The sequence below is a fragment of the Thermomyces lanuginosus genome (genome assembly GCF_041956635.1).
Source record: "Thermomyces lanuginosus strain ATCC 200065 unplaced genomic scaffold VTN49scaffold_31, whole genome shotgun sequence".
In the NCBI taxonomy this organism is placed as follows: Eukaryota; Fungi; Ascomycota; class Eurotiomycetes; order Eurotiales; family Trichocomaceae; genus Thermomyces; species Thermomyces lanuginosus.
The window spans coordinates 1299353-1317788 of NW_027192365.1; the positions used below are offsets into that span (position 1 = coordinate 1299353).

General features: G+C 54.9%; 6 protein-coding genes across 6 annotated transcripts; 3 read left to right on the plus strand and 3 right to left on the minus strand.

Annotated features, from left to right (window-relative positions):
- Positions 1–2177: 2177 nt before the first annotated feature.
- Positions 2178–2966, plus strand: VTN49DRAFT_4527 (uncharacterized protein; the record flags this gene model as incomplete). Its single annotated transcript, XM_069412483.1, has 1 exon — positions 2178–2966. The coding sequence occupies one exon, from the start codon at positions 2178–2180 to the stop codon at positions 2964–2966; it is 789 nt and encodes a 262-aa protein (XP_069267722.1).
- Positions 2967–5129: 2163 nt separating this feature from the next.
- Positions 5130–5783, minus strand: VTN49DRAFT_4528 (uncharacterized protein; the record flags this gene model as incomplete). The annotated part of the gene is made up of 1 exon (XM_069412484.1): positions 5130–5783. The coding sequence occupies one exon, from the start codon at positions 5781–5783 to the stop codon at positions 5130–5132; it is 654 nt and encodes a 217-aa protein (XP_069267723.1).
- Positions 5784–7080: 1297 nt separating this feature from the next.
- On the plus strand, positions 7081–9399 carry VTN49DRAFT_4529 (uncharacterized protein; the record flags this gene model as incomplete). Its single annotated transcript, XM_069412485.1, has 3 exons — positions 7081–7578; positions 7636–8683; positions 8738–9399. 3 exons carry the CDS (start codon positions 7081–7083, stop codon positions 9397–9399), a joined length of 2208 nt encoding a protein of 735 aa, XP_069267724.1.
- Positions 9400–9821: 422 nt separating this feature from the next.
- On the minus strand, positions 9822–12540 carry VTN49DRAFT_4530 (uncharacterized protein; the record flags this gene model as incomplete). The annotated part of the gene is made up of 2 exons (XM_069412487.1): positions 9822–12391; positions 12465–12540. The coding sequence occupies 2 exons, from the start codon at positions 12538–12540 to the stop codon at positions 9822–9824; spliced, it is 2646 nt and encodes an 881-aa protein (XP_069267725.1).
- Positions 12541–13385: 845 nt separating this feature from the next.
- On the minus strand, positions 13386–16241 carry VTN49DRAFT_4531 (uncharacterized protein; the record flags this gene model as incomplete). The annotated part of the gene is made up of 1 exon (XM_069412488.1): positions 13386–16241. The coding sequence occupies one exon, from the start codon at positions 16239–16241 to the stop codon at positions 13386–13388; it is 2856 nt and encodes a 951-aa protein (XP_069267726.1).
- Positions 16242–17327: 1086 nt separating this feature from the next.
- Positions 17328–18416, plus strand: VTN49DRAFT_4532 (uncharacterized protein; the record flags this gene model as incomplete). Its single annotated transcript, XM_069412489.1, has 1 exon — positions 17328–18416. One exon carries the CDS (start codon positions 17328–17330, stop codon positions 18414–18416), a length of 1089 nt encoding a protein of 362 aa, XP_069267727.1.
- Between the last annotated feature and the right edge of the window lie 20 nt (positions 18417–18436).

An 18436-nucleotide genomic window follows, 5' to 3' on the forward strand; every position in this document is an offset into this window, starting at 1 on the left:
TTACGACATCCAAGCAGTCCTCGGCTTCAAAACGGCTTGGAAACGACAAAAAAATCAATTGATCATGGGCGGATCGACGAGAATATCCTCTGATTCCTCCTCCATGAATAACCGAATCGGTGAAATCTCTGTTGAAACTGTGCCTGAACCGGAAAGGATAGCCGACGGTAATGAAGTCATCCATATCCATGGTGATCCGGTCGACTGGTGTTTATACCCTAGTCAAGGTGTAAATTTATATTGGACAGGGGATCGCAGTATACTATATACTATCTTTCGAAGCTTCAAGAACGATCGCTGTCATGGGCGGTGGAAGGGTTGAGCTTTTCGATGCTGGCGGGAAATATTGCCTGCCCACATTTACATTTATCCAAATGGGCTGATCCAGGCTCCAAAAGCTCCGGAATGTGCAATTGCCATTCCACCCAACGGTGCGGGAAGTTCCGCACGACGGTAATATCACCCGTCACCAGCAGACCACCGCAACGCTCCAGATTGTTCCGACATTCCCATGCTACCGTCAACGAATGTTGCTCCCATTTTGGAATCTCAACCATCTATGCTACTTGCCACCCATTCCTGTCACAGCAGCGGGAAGATGTGAGTCGGAAAGTGAGTGGGAAGGAGTATGGGCATTTGCCACAAGCCTCTCAGAGTCATACTCTATCGAGATACCAGTCTGCTCCATGCGGAGGATTGTTAATAAAAGTAAAATGAAGAGGGTTCAGGAACAAAGCCGATTAATCCTCCGAATAAATGAGGTACCACACCGGTCACATGGACACGGGCGTCCGCATAGGGGAACCCAAATCGACCATCAGAACCCGTGAACCACACCGCTGGAGGATGGGAAGAGTCATGATCCCCATGGGCATCCTGCAGCGTAGCCACATGGTGACATGGCACGTAGTCGATCACGGCCGACGTGCCTGGTCAGCAGCGATGGGGGTGGTGGCACCGTGGCATCCGGAAGACTGGAAGTGACTATCTCTGGATGCCTGACAAATTAGGCTCACATGACTTTTGGTTGCTGGCTCCAGCTGATGCCCACCACATGGCAGGCGAAGGAGGAAGTGAAGAGTGGGTGGGGAAGCTGGCTGGGTTAATCCGGGATTTCGATTGGCCATGCGTCAGGCAGATAATCTGGCAGCAAGGCGTATCATGCGGCACGGTGATTGGCGGGATCGGGCTAGTCCCAAACAAGTCTTTCGGCTGCGACAACGGTGCTACACGCTGGGGCTTGTCAGGGGTCGAGGACTGCGATGGGGAGTCTCCTATTGTCCTATTACGGGAAGAAGTAGGGAATGGGAAGGGAATATGACGGCCATTGCGCAAAGAGACGGGAAATAACAGAGGAGGGCAAGGAGGAAATGATTTCACCGTCCCATGGCTCGGGCGAACACAGAGCGCGAGGAAGAAAATTCCCGGCCGGTCAAAATCGGCAAAAAAGCAAAAAGAAAAAAAAAAAAAAAAAGGGTTGCTGGGTTACCGAAAATTCTCTAGTTACGGTAGGATTAGATGAAGAAGAGCCGAACGATTACAAAGTTTGGTTTGGTTTAATTAAGTCTCCCTCAGAAAGTTTGGCCATGGTGCAAAAGCCCAAAGGAAGCAAAGGACAGAATGGCCAGCGCAGCGGCCAACGCTCCGCCGAACGCGCCGAAGCTCCCCGCCCTGGCGAGCAGACAGGTCTGGCCAGTCAGCATCCACGGAGGCGGATGGTTCCTGGCATGTTGCCAGTCTAGAAAGTCGCTTGCCCTGCCGAGCCCATTTGTCGACCCAGCAGGCCAGTGGGTCGTCCTGGATCCGAGCCCTAATCAAAATCCACCGCAGTGTATCATCGGCATGGATCACAGACGCTCGCGCCACTATGGGTGAAAGGGAAATCCCATTTATTCCTCGGACTCTCACTCTCCCCTCGCACGGTCAGATGGCCTGATGACCCGGGATCGTGACTGATCGCACTCTCGCTTTCTAGCAACAGCATCGGCTGGTCGCTCTTTTACCCACAACGGTCTTTTTGAACACGACGGCCCCCTCAGTCGCTTTGGCAGCGTCCGGAATATCAGGAATATTGCAGGCAATATCCCGCATTTCGACGCCGCTCGACAAGGGTTCGCGAAACACGTAGTGTTTCCATCTCCCGATCCTCTCACTTGACGTGCACGTATCCCGACACCATGGCTGGCACCATCAGACGCGCCCTCACCAAGCGCAATCGGCCCGACATCTCCGCGCCAATGCCCTACCGGGAGGGCAATGCGCATGCGAAGTTCTCGTCCGGAAGCATTCGCCGCGGCCAGATCTCCGCGCCCATGGAACTGATTTCGGCCACCAACATGGTCGCATACAATGCGCCGGATCTCAAGACCATCACCTCATCGTCCTCCTTCCGATCCGGAACGACGGATGAGAGTGATACCTCTCCCACTTCGACGTCGTCTTCGTCGACCTCCATCACGACCCCCGAGGACGCGCCCGTTGCGTCCGAGCCACGTCCCGCGCCCGGGTACTTTCCCAAGCGCTCGGCCACCGTCACCAGCCCCACCTCCGCCAGCGCCGCCAGCACGCCCCGCTCGTCGACCTCGTCGAGCAACGGCGACGCGCCCGCCGTACCCAAGCGAGCCTTGTCTCACACGAAGAAATCTCACCAAGAGCTCGCCCGGCAGCGGTCCATCTCGCGCATGTCACCACCGCCCACATCGTTGAACACGGCCCCGTCCGTGCGACGGAGCCCAGACATGTTTAACCCGAGCAACCACCCATTCGGCCGCGAGTTGCACAAGGTGAACGAGGTGGCGGAAGACTACGGTGGCACGGCACTGGTCCTCGATGAAGAGGAGGAGATCCTGATTAAGAAAGGTCTGAAGAAGTACTCCGTGGAAGACTATCTCTGCGAGATTGAAGGGCTCTACGGAGGCGTGTTTGATGATCACATGGGGCCCTTGGCTACGGGCAACTGGATCTGAGAGTCTTTTCGTTTTTTTTTTNTTTTTTTTTTTTTTTTGGTAGATGCATGATTTATGACTGCAGTCCGCTCGTTCATTTCTTACGCTCATTTCTCATACGTTGATGGGTTACGGATTTTTCATGTCATGTGAAGTGATGGGATTTTAGACAGCTCATGTACAGATGGCGCATTGCAGGTTGGGACGGTTTATGGTTCGGGTTTGATCATGATGACGGGATCCAATGGGGCGGGTTTGTTTGCATATCGATCCGAGAACACTGTACTCGAACCGGGCCGGAGCCCGAGTCGTTCTACATCTAGAATCGAATCGAAAAGCAATTTGTCAACATCCATGACCGTACGAACTAGTCCATTCCATGTGTTGCTTACTCCAACACTCGTAGTCATGACGTACCTCACCTGGACATATCTCCCACCAACTCTTCAACAACAACACTGCTAGGCTGCTCTTGCCAAGCAAACGATCCTTCGCGTCGGGCCCAGCGTACCCAACTCCCGAGCTTCTCCGTCCTAAGTTGGCTCTACACCTTCGCGCTTCAACACTGCGGCATTTAAAATGTTCAACTCTTGCAAGTAGGTCCTCCGGAGGATCCGGGTGGTTCGTCACGGAGGTGTGGATCATATTCACACCCTGAGGGTCCTGTAGTCGACTAAATCACTCATTGGTAAAGAAGCTTCAAGCTTTGGTCTCTCTTTGCGCCTGCGCTGAAGGATTCGGCAACAAGCAATGTGGTCCATGGGGCGAAAGAGAGCTCAGAGTTTTTTTTTTCTAGCGGCATTCTAGAAGATAACCTAAGCCATGTCGATCTCTTTATTGCCCGTCTTTGGCTTCAAAGTTTATATACCGTGCTTACTTGTAAAGGTGATATCTGAAGAATTCGAACAAAAAAAAAAAAAATTCAGAATCAAGGATCTGTTCGTGGCGGTAATTCTCTTGGAATCGGCATATAGAGGGTAGGGCTTGGTAGTCTGGATGGAAGGGGGTTTTTTTTTGGTCCCCGCTGCTGGCGCCGGGTTTTCACTCCGTCCCTACAGTTGGATAGGTTCACCTGCATATGCTGTGAAATACTTGACAGCGTTGATCTAAATAAGCAAACTTATCTGTCCCCTTGCAGCGCCGAAAAGGTCTCTCTATTTCCTCGTTCTGCAGGCTCGGTGCTCGTACCTGCATGTTTTGAGATTCCTGCCTGGGATCCCTTGCGAGCTACCCTTTTTTTTTTTTTTTTTGTTGAGATGAGCAATGTAGAGGATTTGCCATCACCGGGCTATGCTTTTTGCCTTGCTTGAGTTTCTGACTCATGAATCCTTCTGAACCAGGTCGGCGGGTTGACTCAATTGAATTGGACCTTCACCGACTCACCGATGTGCGGTGGTCCCTCTGTCCCGCATGAGTGGGATGAGTGGGTCAAGTCCCAACGACAATCACCTTGCAAAGGATGGGGACTCAGGAACGCAACAGCGGTACTCGAACTTCAATTGAAAGCTTTCCAGGATGTACACCTCTGTCACGCCAAAGTACCGCTCTACCACTGTAAGCTGGAGTGATCGTATTCTGTTTGGTTATGCGACTTTATGGTTACATGGCCATTGGCTTGTATCCCGGCCTCAGCTCGGCTGGGATTTCCATCATTGTGAACTGCACACAACGTTGCATTGGTTGGGGTATATCACCAAGTCAACATTATTTATAGCCAAGGAGATAGATACAGCACAAACTGTCGGAGTTGAGTCATGAGAAGAGTAATGGAGTCACCAGCGCCGAATGATGAAAAAATGCATGTGCGTGTTGGCAAGTTCAATCTTTCCGAGCTATGCCCTCCTTTCGGATCCCCCCTCGGGGCATCGCTGCACGGATGCTGTTGTCTTCGATACGGCTGTTCTGTCCGTTTTCCCATAGGATGGACATACTGAGCTACGGGTGCATCGACCAAAGACGACACAACATCGACACCCAGTGACCAAGAAATGGTCCAACCTGACACATTGTCAGTAGAATCTCGATAGACCCGAGACAGCACAACAACAGGACAAGCCGTTGATTCATGAGCAAAAGCCACTATGAAAAAGCAGAGGGACAATGCGGGCATCTTTTAGCAAATCGAGGGCATCTTTGTCATCAAGAGGCACTGTGGTGATTGCAGAGGTGCGATGTGCCAACCGATCAAATAACACACCATGAGCTTGTGAGGACCATCTGCTCGCTTCGGTAGCTACATCTCATAGCGAGCATCATGGCCTCGTTCTCAATTTTCTCGACGACTTCCTTGCTTCCCGACTGGACCAGATTGATATACCCCTCCTCGTTAAGGGCCCAAACGGCCTCCTTGATCCACACGCGGCTGGTCATGCCCTCACGAAACCGCACCGAGTAGTACTGGTGATCTTCCACAATCTGGGCGAGTCTCTCTGCCAGCGCCTCGTGCAGGACGGGATCAATGTCGCCAATTTTCATCGCCACGAGAAACGGCCGCTCCAGACTGGAGATGGGTGTGTTAGGAAGGACCGAGTACGTCCAGCTGGTGTCGTCGTTGGGGTCACTGAGCAGGTGGAAGATGGTGCCTTTGTGAGCTTGCGCATGGGCTGGATTTTGGTTTCTTGGCTGTGTTTGGTCTTGAGTTTGAGTCTGCGTCTGAGGATGAGCCCGCTCATCTCCGTACGGAACATCAGATTCAGTCGCGTCGATGGAGGGTGCAGGCTGGGAGAGATACAGCGCCCAGTGAAAGCGGTTATTGCCACCAATGTCACTGAGGAGGATGTAGAGGCCATTTGGGTCGAGGCGGGGAGTAGCTGAGGAGGAGGGATACACGAGGCTCATGCTGGGCCCGGAGAGAGAGAGGGGAGGGGGGGGGGGGGCGTCTCGTTCTGCGGGGACCGAGAGGGAAGTCAATGAGCACTCTGCGAGTCACTCGAACAAGAGGGAAGAAAAGGAAGAAGGAAATAAAGGAATCAAAGGAGAGAAGGGACACAACAGGGAAAGGAAATGATCACCAGCGGCGTGAGTCTTTCATGATTCCCCGTTCCCTTTTGTTTTGTTGTCCGGCTTCCATAATTTTTAGTATTGATTCTACATTTCACGCAGGGGGAGAGGGGGGGGGAAGAGCAAGTACTCATATCATCATCCTAGTTAGTCGGTCAAAGGGGCCATTGCCTCGGCCTCGGCCAGCATTTCGATTCAATCGTCTTTTGGAGTCCGGGGAGCCCGTTCTAGAAATTGTCAGAGCCGCGCAGCCTGCATGCGGGATTTGAGCAACGCCAGTTGCTCTAGTATCTACGAAGCCTTGGATGTTGGTAAGCTGAGCTTGTTCAACTGCTGTAGGGTTCACTTATTCAGAAGGTCAGAAAATCCCTCCCCGCTTCGGCTATCGCGTTATGCGAGAAATCATGCGGGTAATTTTGATTGATCCCCTCCGGCGGCCGCTTGACCCGATTTGGTGCGCGATTAGCTCCGCCGTGCCTCCCTCCGCTAAGTGCCGAGACGCTAGTCCCGTGCTAAACCAGGTTCGGGAAAGGACCCGTCTAGATTCAGCTAGGATCCTGGGGCTTGGCGCCTTGGCGGGAATTATCGGGACTAGCCGTACTTGGCATGGCTCGTGTCTCCGCCGCAGCTTCCAAGCCCTCCCGTCGCCGACCAGTCACCACTCATTGTCCCGCCCCTCGGAGGATTTGACTGCAGATTTATAGGAAGGTTATGATAATTTTGCCGTTGGAGATGGGAAATGACTTGATAGGTACAGCGCGGCAATTGGCGGGAATTGCATTCCCAGTGGTGGCCCTATGGGACGATGCACGGCCGCCGGGTCTCGATCAGAGAGAGATGCATCGCGACTGTGCGGGAAACGCTGTTCCTGAATGCTCCGTAGGCGTCTTTTACGACTCGTAGATTATTTTGGCGCTTCGGATCCTGGCGATGGAAAGGCACCATGTCTTAGGCCAGCCGATGCCGACCGATCAGATTGATTGATTAGGGCCATACGAGTTAGCTATCCGTAAAGAATTTACCGAATTCGGATTCGGTTGAGCGGACTCTCCCACGTGCAGGCGGATTAATTCTTTAACCCCCCAGCTGTTGCGGTCTGCTCGTCGCACAGTCCATCTCCAACCAATCCATTGCAATGGACTGCGACTCGGCCATGTCCTGGTCCCAGCAGGTGCCTCAGGACGGCCTCATGTCCACCGCCAACGACGAATTCTCCAATCTGCTCGATTTCGGCATCAATCTGCCCGACCTCGATGGCCATGGCCCGGCGCCCACCGGCCCGCGGGAGGCCGTCCTCGACCGCGATTCCAGCATGAACCAGCACGACTACACCACGCAACCGCCGCAGCTGGACAACGTCATGGCCGATTCGCTGCCCATGGAGATGCAGCACCACCACAACCCGCCGCAGGGGTTCCCGGTTGCACAGCAGCAACAGCCGCAACAGCAACAGCATCATCATCATCATCATCATCATCACCAGCAGAAGCAACCACCAAACGGTCAAAATTTCTCGCACCACAAAAACATGATTCCCCCGACTCCGAACAGCGTCGAATTGCACGCCGGTGTTCAATATCCTCCTCGCCTTGACACAAACCATGATGTTTACGGGACCATGAATGAGGATCAGGTAAGACAATCTCTGGTGGCCTGCAAGCTCTTGAAACTGACGATCCAATTGCCCCAGTCCGCCTTTTACACGCCGCTAATTTCACCGGCAATGACCCCGTTGGAGACTCAATTTCGGATCCCCGAGTACACGATCCCGGGCGAGTATTTTACACCTCTGACTTCGCCTGCGTTGGAAGCGCAAAACGCCGGCTCGAATACCTTCTCATTCCAGACAACACAGCCTCCTAGTAGTAGCATGTCCGTGGAACAGCATAGCATGGTAGTCTCGGCACCGTCCTCACCAGCCGTGCTGCGCAAGGCCCGACGACGCCCATCGACGGCCATGCGGACCGGTGGGCGTGCCGGCAAGGCCGCATCGCCGTCGATTCAGCCAAAGAATCGCTTGAAGCAGGCCATGAGTGCACAACTTCTCGCCGAGGATCAAGTGGCTCAGCGGAGCTCAGATGCGGCTCGCCCTGCAACCAGCATCGGCGGCAACACCAGTTCTCTGCGTTACGAGAGCAATGACAGTTCTCAGGACTCTGTGTCTCCGGAGCCTCTGTCTGAGCCATTGATGCCTCCGCCGGCGCTGCCACACACCCGAAAATCGCCGGCCATGGGTCCCCAGAGGTCCGAGCCGCAGAGTGGGCAGGTCGCAACGCCTGCGACTCTGATGAACATTCAGACCCGCCAGCACATCCAAGAGTCTTCGGGCCATTTCTCCGGCTACGCAACTGTGGTCTCCGAGCCGCAGGATGAGCCCATGGAAGACATCTCGCTGCCAGAAGCTGCCACTGCAACCACCACTTCGATGTACAATCAACCTCAAGCTGCGCATGCTGACGTGGCAACCGATCCTGCAGCGTCGGCCAAGAATACGCCATTTATCGAGCCCCAGTCGGCAAATACGCAGTCGACAAATCCACAGCCGACGAGTAAGCCGCCATCTGGCTCGGTTACGCCTACCGTGATGCCGTCGCCAAGTGGGCCTGTCCCGAAGAAAGACAAGGAACGAAAGCAGTCGGTCAGCCGCGGCAAGCGACCGAGTATAGCCTCTTCGCACGTCAGTCCCGCATTACGGCCGCGGATCAGTCCTAACATTCAGCCATTGGTGCGCGGTGAAGGTGAGCCTTCGTTGTCGCCAACGACAAGCCGGCATTCTAACGCATCTTTGGTAGGCCTCAGCAGCGACATTTCCGCCTTGTACCTGGCTTCAAAATCAAACTACCAGCACATTATTGACGGAACGGTACTGCCCGGGGTGACATACCCCGAGCATCTAGCGGAAAACCTCAGCTCCAAACGCACCAACCACAAGCTCGCTGAGCAGGGCCGGCGCAATCGCATCAACACTGCCCTGAAAGAAATCGAATCCTTACTCCCGCCGGGCTTTGCACAGGAGCGCCTGGCGAAGGAAGGCAAAGAACCAAGCAGTGCCAAGGGCGACAAGGACAAGCCGGCCCACCACCCAATCAGCAAAGCCAGTACGGTCGAGCTGGCCATTGACTACATCAAGAGCCTGCAGCGCGAGCTGGCAGAGACGAAGGAGCAGCTCCGACAGGCGGAGAGCAAGTTGAATGGCCAGGAGGGCAGCAACTCTACAGCAGAGAATGCCAGCAATGGCACAGACGCCAAGAGTGAGCAGCCTGCTAATCCTTCGTCTCCTCCTCCTCCTCCTCCTCCTTCTTCTTCTTCTGCTCCGGCGGCATCCTCCTCACCACTGGGTGTCTCCACAGATGCCCCGATAGAAACAAATCCTAGTGAACAACAAAAAGCAACAACAAACCAAATAACGACTGATGAATCAACGACGGCGGGTGAAGTTAGTTCAGCGGAGTAAATTTGACGATGATGGTTGTCTGCATTCTTTTCTTCTGGGGTTTTCTGTCTTTCTTCTTCAAAATGTTACTATGGGCGGCTTATGTCTTTTATGGTTCGGTACCATTTGATCTTTTTGGCTGTTTATATTTCTGTTCTGGTTTCTGGTCTGCTGGGCGGCCGGGTTGGTTTTGTGTGTTTTTTTTTTTTCGTTGTAGATACTAGCCCCTCCTTTGAAGTACCATGGAAGGGAACGGAGACAGGGTACATACTATCAGGCTCATGCGGGTTAATGACATTAACGATATATCTATCTCTGGGTGAAAAGACTTTTTTTTTTTTTATTTTACATAAGTAGCTGCGAGCCATAGAGTCTATATAACAAAGAAATAACAGATCCCAAAGATCAATCCATCCTATCCATCCCGTGGTATCAAGTTTAATTCAAACATCGAACATCATCTCATCATTATCGTTTATGGTAGCCGCCGCCGCCGCTACCCATGGCTCCCCGAGACGGACAACATTGCGCACTGGCAGAGGAAGTGCGTCATCATCGCCGGAGGAGGCAAGACTCCAATCGTCGACGCGCCAGAGCGCGCAGGCCCATTCCTCGCCATCGGAATTGGTGGTGGTGATATTGTCCATGATGTCTCGACGCATCCAGAACCGGATTTGCTGGTGAGAATCATCGGACCACTCGAGAGTGGTGATGACGATGCAGCTGCGACCGTCACGAAGCGGGTTGGCATTGTCAACGTCTTTGGACGAGAGCAAGGCACGGATTTGTCCCGGACGGTGCAGCTCCAGGTCATGGAAGAGGTGTTGACGGAAGAAGATTAGGGTCAGGGCAGCGTCAGTCTCGGGAAGGAGGGGAAGGTGGGCGGTGTACGAGTAGATATCCTGCGGCGCGGGCAGGGTGAATCGAGCTGGCGTTGTTGGGAAGAACGGGAGCAACCGCTCGAAAAGAACAGCTAAGGTTGTCATCTCCGCGACGAACGGCGCAGAATGTTGCTGATCATCGAGGATCTTGTGCAGAATTTCCGCCAGCCAGTGCGGTGGGTAGCCGATTTCGTGGAGATGGAGGAGGAGACGGAAGAAGCTGGTTAGGTTAGGCGTTGTCGCTTCCGGGCCGGAAGAAGTGGGAGACGGGAGGGCAATGTTGTAGAAGTGTGTGACGAGTAATCGGGTCAAGTCTGCGCGCGGCAGGAGGGCTTCGTAATTGAATGGTCCCGGGTGTGCTCGCCACCAGCCTATGTAGCAGCGCTCTGCCGTTCCGCCTGTCGTCCGGAAGGGAGTTGGGAGTTCCCGGTCAAGCGGTTGCATTTGCGTGAGCTTGAAGAGATGATCCTTGCCGAGGGTGTCGTGTTGAGAAGAAGTGGATGTAAACGTCACCGTCAGCCGAGCTGACTCCATCGGCTTCAGGATCTTCCTCCCCTGCACGATCGTGTCGAGCCGGTCGAAAGAAACATTGGTCAGATGAACCAGGTCAAACGCCACCGGGGACTCGCGGTCCTCGTTCATGCTGATTGCATCGATCGCCGCGACCGGGTCGTCGGTCATCATCTCGACGGTCAATCGGTCGCGCAGAATCCGCAGTGCAGCCGCCGCCATGTGGAAGAATCCCTGGACGTGTTCGTACAGCGTCGTCTTGAGAGGACCACCTTTTTCCTGACTCGAGAGGATCCCGCGTATGGCCTGGAGGAAGTCGAAGGGGTTGAAGCCGAGATCCTGCCGCTGTTCTCTGGGGTTGGTATTGAGCAAGGTTACGTTCGCCCGCCAGTGTTGAGCAATGTAGGCCCGGAGCGCCATGTGCGTGGCCGGGGTGTTCGTCTCGAGGAGTCGCAGCAGCTCCGGCTCGTATGTTTCTAGCAAGCCCGGAGGTGGCTGCAGAAAGGGAACCTTAAAGAAGATGTTGTATTCTTTCTCACAACCCCGTGGTGGCGGACGACCGGTGTCGGGCTCGCCATCCAACTGCCCGGCGGTCTCGTCGAGAACATCGGCCGTGATGAAGGATTCTGTCAAAGACCTCCACGAGCGCAGGACTTGAAGAATATCCGCACGGGAGTCATTGGAGATTCGCAGCCATGAGAGGACCTGATTGTTATCGTCCTCCAGCCGCCTGATGACATCGTCGATAGTCTGCATTAGCCGCTCGTGCGCGAAACGAGGCATGACAACACCCAAGTAGGCAAAGTACACCACCGCATACAGTTCCATGCGGTAGGACAGCAGATCCAGTCTCGTCGTGGCCAGCTCATCAAGCAAAGCAAACAGAATCAAATTTCGGGCAAACACCCGTGCCTGGTTGTCGCACATGGTAAAGTGATAGCACCGCCTGGGCTGCAGGGCGCTGACTTCCCTCACCAGGCCATTACTGTTGCTGCAATTGTTGTTATTCGCAGCCTTTCGTGCTGCAGTGGCCGCCAGCCGCTCTGCCGTGTGGAGCATCGCCAGTTGACCCAAAAAATGCCGCGCATCACCGACACCACCATAGAACACGGCGACGTCCTGGTCAACACTGCGCTTGTGCACGGAGAAGTCGAGCAGATCGCCGACGCGGTCGCAGCCGACGACGACTGGACCAGCCGGGCGAGGTTGACCAAGGAGCCGGGAGCGAGGCAGGCTGTGATGGAGACGCCATTGCAACGACTTGTCGTCGGTATGTGCATTCCAGACGGCTTCGGCGTGGTCGAGACTGGCCCGGAAGCGTGCGACTTCGTCTTCCTGCCCGGGAAACCGACTCAACCGATCCAGCCAGTCTCGACTATCGTTGAACCGATGTAAGTGCAGTCCAGCTTTGATCATCCGCGGCAGCAACTTCTGTTCCGCGGCTGTCCGCGCGGTGTTGCCTTTGCCGCCATCGTCGGGAGAACAGATGCTCAGTGCATGCAGGCTGCTTTCAATGGCGCGGGCATAATCGCCGGCCTCGAAGTAGGCGGCGGAAAGATTCGACCAGGGCAGGTAATCGTCCCGAGGAGCGAGACGGGCCGCTTCATGGTAAGCGTTGATTGCTTAAAAAAAAAAAAAATACCTGCATCAGCAAAGCCGAATCTAAATTTCGAGAATAGTGGAATGCGGGCTCACCCTCATTGAGCTTTCTTCTCTTGTACAGATCGTTGCCTTTTTCCCGTAGCTGTTGAGCACTCTGCACTGCAAGCATCGTTCAAATCTGAGCAATCACTTCCTTCTTCACACTGCCTCTGGCGTCGAAGCAAGGAAGAAAGTTGATTATTGAAGTTTTGCATATTTCGCGCAGCCTGGACTTCTATGTATCTTACTCACTCCGCCAGATGAGAGAAAAAAACTCTGTATGAAAGCGTGTCACAAAAGGTAGACCTACACCGCCAATTTGCTCCAGCACCGAAGCTTTCCCTTTGATCCCGATGGAATGGGCCTTTGAGCTGCAGGGGTTGTGCTCTGTCAACGAATCAATTGACGGCCAAGCTCTGGAGCTTGCCCGTTTTTTACCATGATTAGTTTGGCTTAGGGCTTTACTGGGCCATATCTGGTCCGCCATTCAACTTTACAAGGAGCTATTGAGTCAACTGGGGAGTCTAGAGTGGTCCTTTTTCTGCTCACCGATTATTCCTCAAGGTTGGACAAGCGGTCGTAAGCACTGACGCATCATTGGGCCAGCAGTTCAGCCCAGTCTCTTGTCGAACTGTCCGCTTGTCCAGGTATTTTGTGAACTGTTCAAAGTGCTGGTTTGGCGGTGGAGAACCGTTGGAGCTTTTAACTTTCAGCCTCGTCTCCACACAGAGATCCATCTGGACGGTTGCAGGCGGTGTGACATGATTGACGCCGGAAGATGGGCCATGGATGAGCTGGAGTGTCAAGAGCGGAAATAAAGTCGCTTGATTACTTGTCATTAACTTGGTTACCTATTTATCATGATATCGTAACTATCAAACATAAACCCAATTCTCCAGAGATGGCAAAACATCATGATCAACATGTGTGGTGGACAGATCAGTTATGTGCATTAGACATCCCGGGTCGTACAGATTAATGCTCGAAGAAATCCATGATAGCCTTGATGCCGCGCGACCCAAGGCCGTGCGGCGGATAGGCAATGTACAAAGGCTCCTCGTGCGCCCCCAGTTTCATCCGGAACTCGCTCTTGCGCGTCAAGTTGAACTGCTTGACGATCGCCTCGTAGGTGTGCTGCAGCATGCGAACCTTGGTCCCCTTCATGTGGTGACCCGGGACCAGCTGCGGCGTGGCACCCGCACCAAAGGTCAGCGACTTGACGCCCGACTTTGCGGCCGACTGAATAGCGTGTGTGACAATGTACTCGATCGTGCCATTGGGCGATCCGGGGAAATCGAGACTGTACTTGACCTGCATGCCGTGCCGCGGCGCCAGCATCGCCAGCGCCACCAACGCCGCGATGCTGCCATCCTTGGTTTGCGCGTAGAAATACCACCGGTGCCGAGGATCGCGCCACGGCGCGATCTCCGACAGGTGGATCTGTGCGCCCTTGCGGTTCGCCTGCCACTCCTGGATCCGCTTGTCGATCTTCTGCCGCACGTCCTCCGGCGGCAGCTCGCCCTGCGGCATGCTCACGATCTTGACGCCTTCGCCCTCGGCGTGCCGAATCTTGCGCGCCACCTCGTTGTCCGAGGCAGTCATGTTGCGCTCCGGGTCCACGCGTTCCTCGGCAATGCAAGACAGACTGCGCCAGCCAAGCTTCTCGCCCAGAATGTCTTCCACCCCCGGCGACACCAGGATCCAGATCGGCTTGAGTTTGGTCTCTCGGCGCAACCAATGCAGGAATAGGGGAATGATGCGGCTGTACTGGCTCGGGTCGCAGAGAGGGTCGCCCGGAATGATGGCGTGCCCGTGGCTGGGAATGTAGGAGATGGCGGCTCCCGTGGTGTGGTCCCGCCAGATCTGGTACCGCTCGTCCGTCCACGACGTGGACGTTGCATCGCCGTAGTTGGCAATAAGCTCCTCGATCGGCTGCAGTTCGTGTTCCTCTGCCGCCATCACCTTGTTGCCTCGCTCGGCCTTCAACCACGGCGGCTCGAGCGTCGAGGACTCCGGGTGACGCAGCTTCTGCGCCGGCGGTTTTGCAGGGAAGCTCTTGGGATCTCTGTGGAAGAGCGAAGCGAGCCGGATGTTGCCGAGCTTCAGAATGAGCATGACGAGCCGCTCGAGTCCGACACCGGCTCCGGCATGTGGCGGTGCACCCAGGCGGAAGGCCTCGACGTAGTCATCCATCTGGGTAGGGTCAATGCCCACCTTCCGCATGTTCTCCTCCAGCATTGCTGCGTCGTGAATCCGTTGGCCGCCCGAGACAATCTCCTGACCGCGCACGAAGATGTCAAACGAGTTTGTAAACCGACTATCTCCCGGGTCGGGCATAGTGTAGAACGGCCGTGCCGAGACGGGGAACTTGTCGATAATGTAGTAGTCGGCGCCGTATTTCTCCTTGACGAGCTCGCCCAGTCGAACCTCATCGCGCGTGTGTAGATCTTCGTCCTCTCGTAGCGGGTTCCCTTCCTCATCCAGCCAGCCGGATTCATTGAGCATCTTGATCGCGTCCGAAAAGCGAATGACGGGGGTTTCGTCCAAAATCACCAGGTCCTCCGATGGGAACTGGGCCTTGACCGTCTCGATCTCGCGACGGTACTTGCTGTACAGACCGCGGATGATGTGCTTCAGCACTGCGTCGATCGTTTCCATCATTTCATGGTAGTGCTCCGTAATAGCCATCTCAATATCGAGACCGGTGTACTCGGTCAGGTGTCGGTGAGTGTTGGAGTTTTCTGCACGGAACACCGCGCCAATCTCGTAGACACGGTCAAAGTCGGCGGAGATGGCCATCTGCTTGGCCAATTGCGGGCTCTGAGCCAGATACGCGGGACGACCAAAGTACTTCAACTCAAAGACGCTCGCACCGGATTCGGTAGCGGATCCTTGTAGCTTCGGGGTATGGATTTCGATGAAGCCCCGCTCATCAAGAGCAGCACGGAACAAATTGCCGACAGCGGACTGAATGCGGAAGATGGACTGCGCCGTCTGAGTGCGCAAATCCAGGACGCGGTTTGCCAGTCGTGTGCGGTCCGGAATGTGGCTGCGACGGCCTTCCATCCGATTCTCTTCTTCGGTCCGAATCTCGGCCTCGTAGACGGAAAAAGGGACAGCTTCCTCACGGCGGACAACAACGTGCAGTTCCTCGATCGAGAGTTCGACATCGTGGAAGGTGCAGCTCACCACAGGGACAGCTGGGGTTTGCAGCTTGCCTTTGACTCGGACGATAGTCCCCGTGCGCAGGCGCTCGGCCCACGTCACCATGCCCATCGAACGGGTCTGATCATCTGCCTGCAACACACCCTGCAGGGTATTGAGCTGCTGGCGGAAGACCAGGAACACTAAACGGGAACTCATGTTGCGGACAATGTGTAAGCGTGCGTTGAAACTGACCTCCTGACCGATCATGTCGGTGGAGATGTCATCAAAGCGGAGGAATTTTTGGCGGCGGCGTTCCTGGCTCTGAACGAGCGGCAGGTCGCCGTAGCGGGCGCGCATCTCGGGGGTTTCATTGCGGGCAATCTCCTCTTCCTTCTCTTGTCGTCGCTGCTCGGAGGTGGACCGTCGCTCGTCGCTCAAGCGACTTTTCTGCTGGCGACGCTGTTCCCGCGCCAGGCGCTTCTGCTGGTTCTTGCTCAGCGAAGCCTGTCCCGAAGAGTCATCGGACAAGTCATCCGACGAGGAGATGTAGTCTCGATCGCGGATGAAGTTGACTAGGGACAGTGACCGGCGCGGCGAGGTGTTGCCATCTTTGGGTGACGGCTCGCCGTCACCTTCAGCAGTCTTATGTTTGATTTTTGAGAGGGCGCGCCGGATGGTCGACATGGCGCGGAGACGGTCTGACTGTGGAATCGCGTCAATCATCTATGCAGGCGCTGGAGGAAGAACAGGAGCAATTCAAAACTCACATAATAGACCAGACTCTTTGACCAACACTGGGGAGGAGCCTTTCTCGTTTTTTTTAGTCTCCGGCCGATCCGATCAACAGCGGGGTGCAGCCAAACAACGAGGCAATTTGGAAAATCAGGAACCAAAGGGCTGCAGGCAGCACGACTTGCCTATTATATACCATGCTATGCATTCATGCCGATTGTCGGACAGGGCCGAGCCGGTGACATATCCACGCCCGACGGTGAAGACTATTTCCATCCTTTTTTCTTGATTTTTTTTTTTCGTCCGCATCCGAACCGGCTTTCAGCCCTGGCCGCGCCGGCCGTCGCATGTTGATGATGTCATCCAGACGAATCCAGTAACTAGGTAGTTAGTTATACTGATTATGTCAGCCTTTGTCAGCCAAGTGCTGACAAATCCCAGTGCGCGCCTGGGTGCTATTTTGGTCGATTCCGAGCGCATCGGAAGTTCTGGTGCCGGCCAGAATTAAATTAACTTAATCGCCCAGAGCAACGACGGAATTCGTCGCCTGGACTTGCAGTAGTTTGCTTCTTCTGTCGCCGAGTCCGCCCGACGCTCATGCATGTCCATCGACTTGGAGTCGGCCGATATGATTGATATTAACTCCTCGGAGCCGAGCAGGGGAGTAACTCGGGCCATGGGCAAAGCCAAAACATCCGTGGAGAGGCCGAATTCGCCCGCCAATGGTGGCTGACTTGGTTTTTCATTGTTGGGTTCGCGACCTTTTCGCGTTCAACAGGCATGCGTTCATATATACTCCAACAAAAGATCCCCAGAAATGAGGGACTAAGTTGATCGGTCGAGAGAATTCTTATACCTCCGCTAGACCGCCGCGAGTCCCCAGCGCACCGCCAGGTCCACGTAATTAATACCAAGACTTTGGACTGTGACACAGCCTGGCTGGGCATTTTGCCGCCTCATCCGCCGAGGCATATTTACCCATTCTTCCCCGACAACATCCGGCCGCAATCGGTCTCAAGGCCCCGATTCTTGGACAGGATGCCGTCGCGATGGTGGTTGTTAACCCAGGCCGTCTTTTGGCGCACTCTCATGCGCATTGGCATGTTCTTGCACACCCTGGGACTGGGGCTGGGGGCACCTCGACCGGCGTTTGTGCGTCGCATTCAGTTTGATCACGATGCCAAGCGCAAGATCGATCTATATTTCTACTGCCCGCCAGAGTACTATGAGTACCAGCGTCATCGCCAGGGCCCGCCGCCGCCCGTGGTGGTCAATTTTCATGGCGGCGGATTCGTGCTGGGCTGCGCGACGGATGACATTTTCTGGGCCAAAGCCGTCATGGAACAGGCGCAGGCCGTCGTGGTGAGCGTGGCATACCGCCGCGCTCCGGAGCATCCATTTCCGGCCGCGGTGGATGACGGTGTCGAAGCATTGCTGTACCTCACCAGGCATTCGTATGAGCTGGGCATTGACGCCTCGCGCATGTCACTCACCGGGTTTTCCGCGGGCGGAAACCTGGCCTTTGCCGTGTCGCTCCGGCTGCAGGACCGGCTCCAGCAATTTCTGCAGCAGCAACAGCGGAGCGACAGCTGCAGCGATCTGCTGCAGCTCGACACAAAAACCTCCAAGGACCATTTGGTCAACGTCGCAGAGATGGAAATCTCTCCGCCGGCCGCCATCCCAACCGTCGTCTCCATCTTCTCCTGGTACCCTGTCCTCGACTTCCTCACCTCGCGCGAACATCGCCGCGCCGCCAGTGTTTTCCCCGACAAAACCCTCCCCAGATTCTTCACCACGCTGTTCGACGAATCCTACCTTCCAAACCATGCCGACCGCGCCTCCCCGTTTGCGTCCGTCGAGCGGGCTCCGGACGCCATGCTGAACGACGGCCTTCCCCATGATGTTTTTGTGTACATGTGCGAGTGGGACATGCTCCTGCATGAAGGACAACGCTTCGTGCGTCGCCTGCAAGGGATGCGCAAGAATGTCCGCTCCATGATGATCGAAAATGTCCCGCATGCATGGGACAAATCGCCGAATCCGTTCCGGGATCAGGCCAAAGTCGATATGCTCTATACGGAGGCGTGCTCCGAGATGAAAGTCATTTTTGATCGGGCTTTAGCGTGAATAACTTTTTTTCTGTGTTA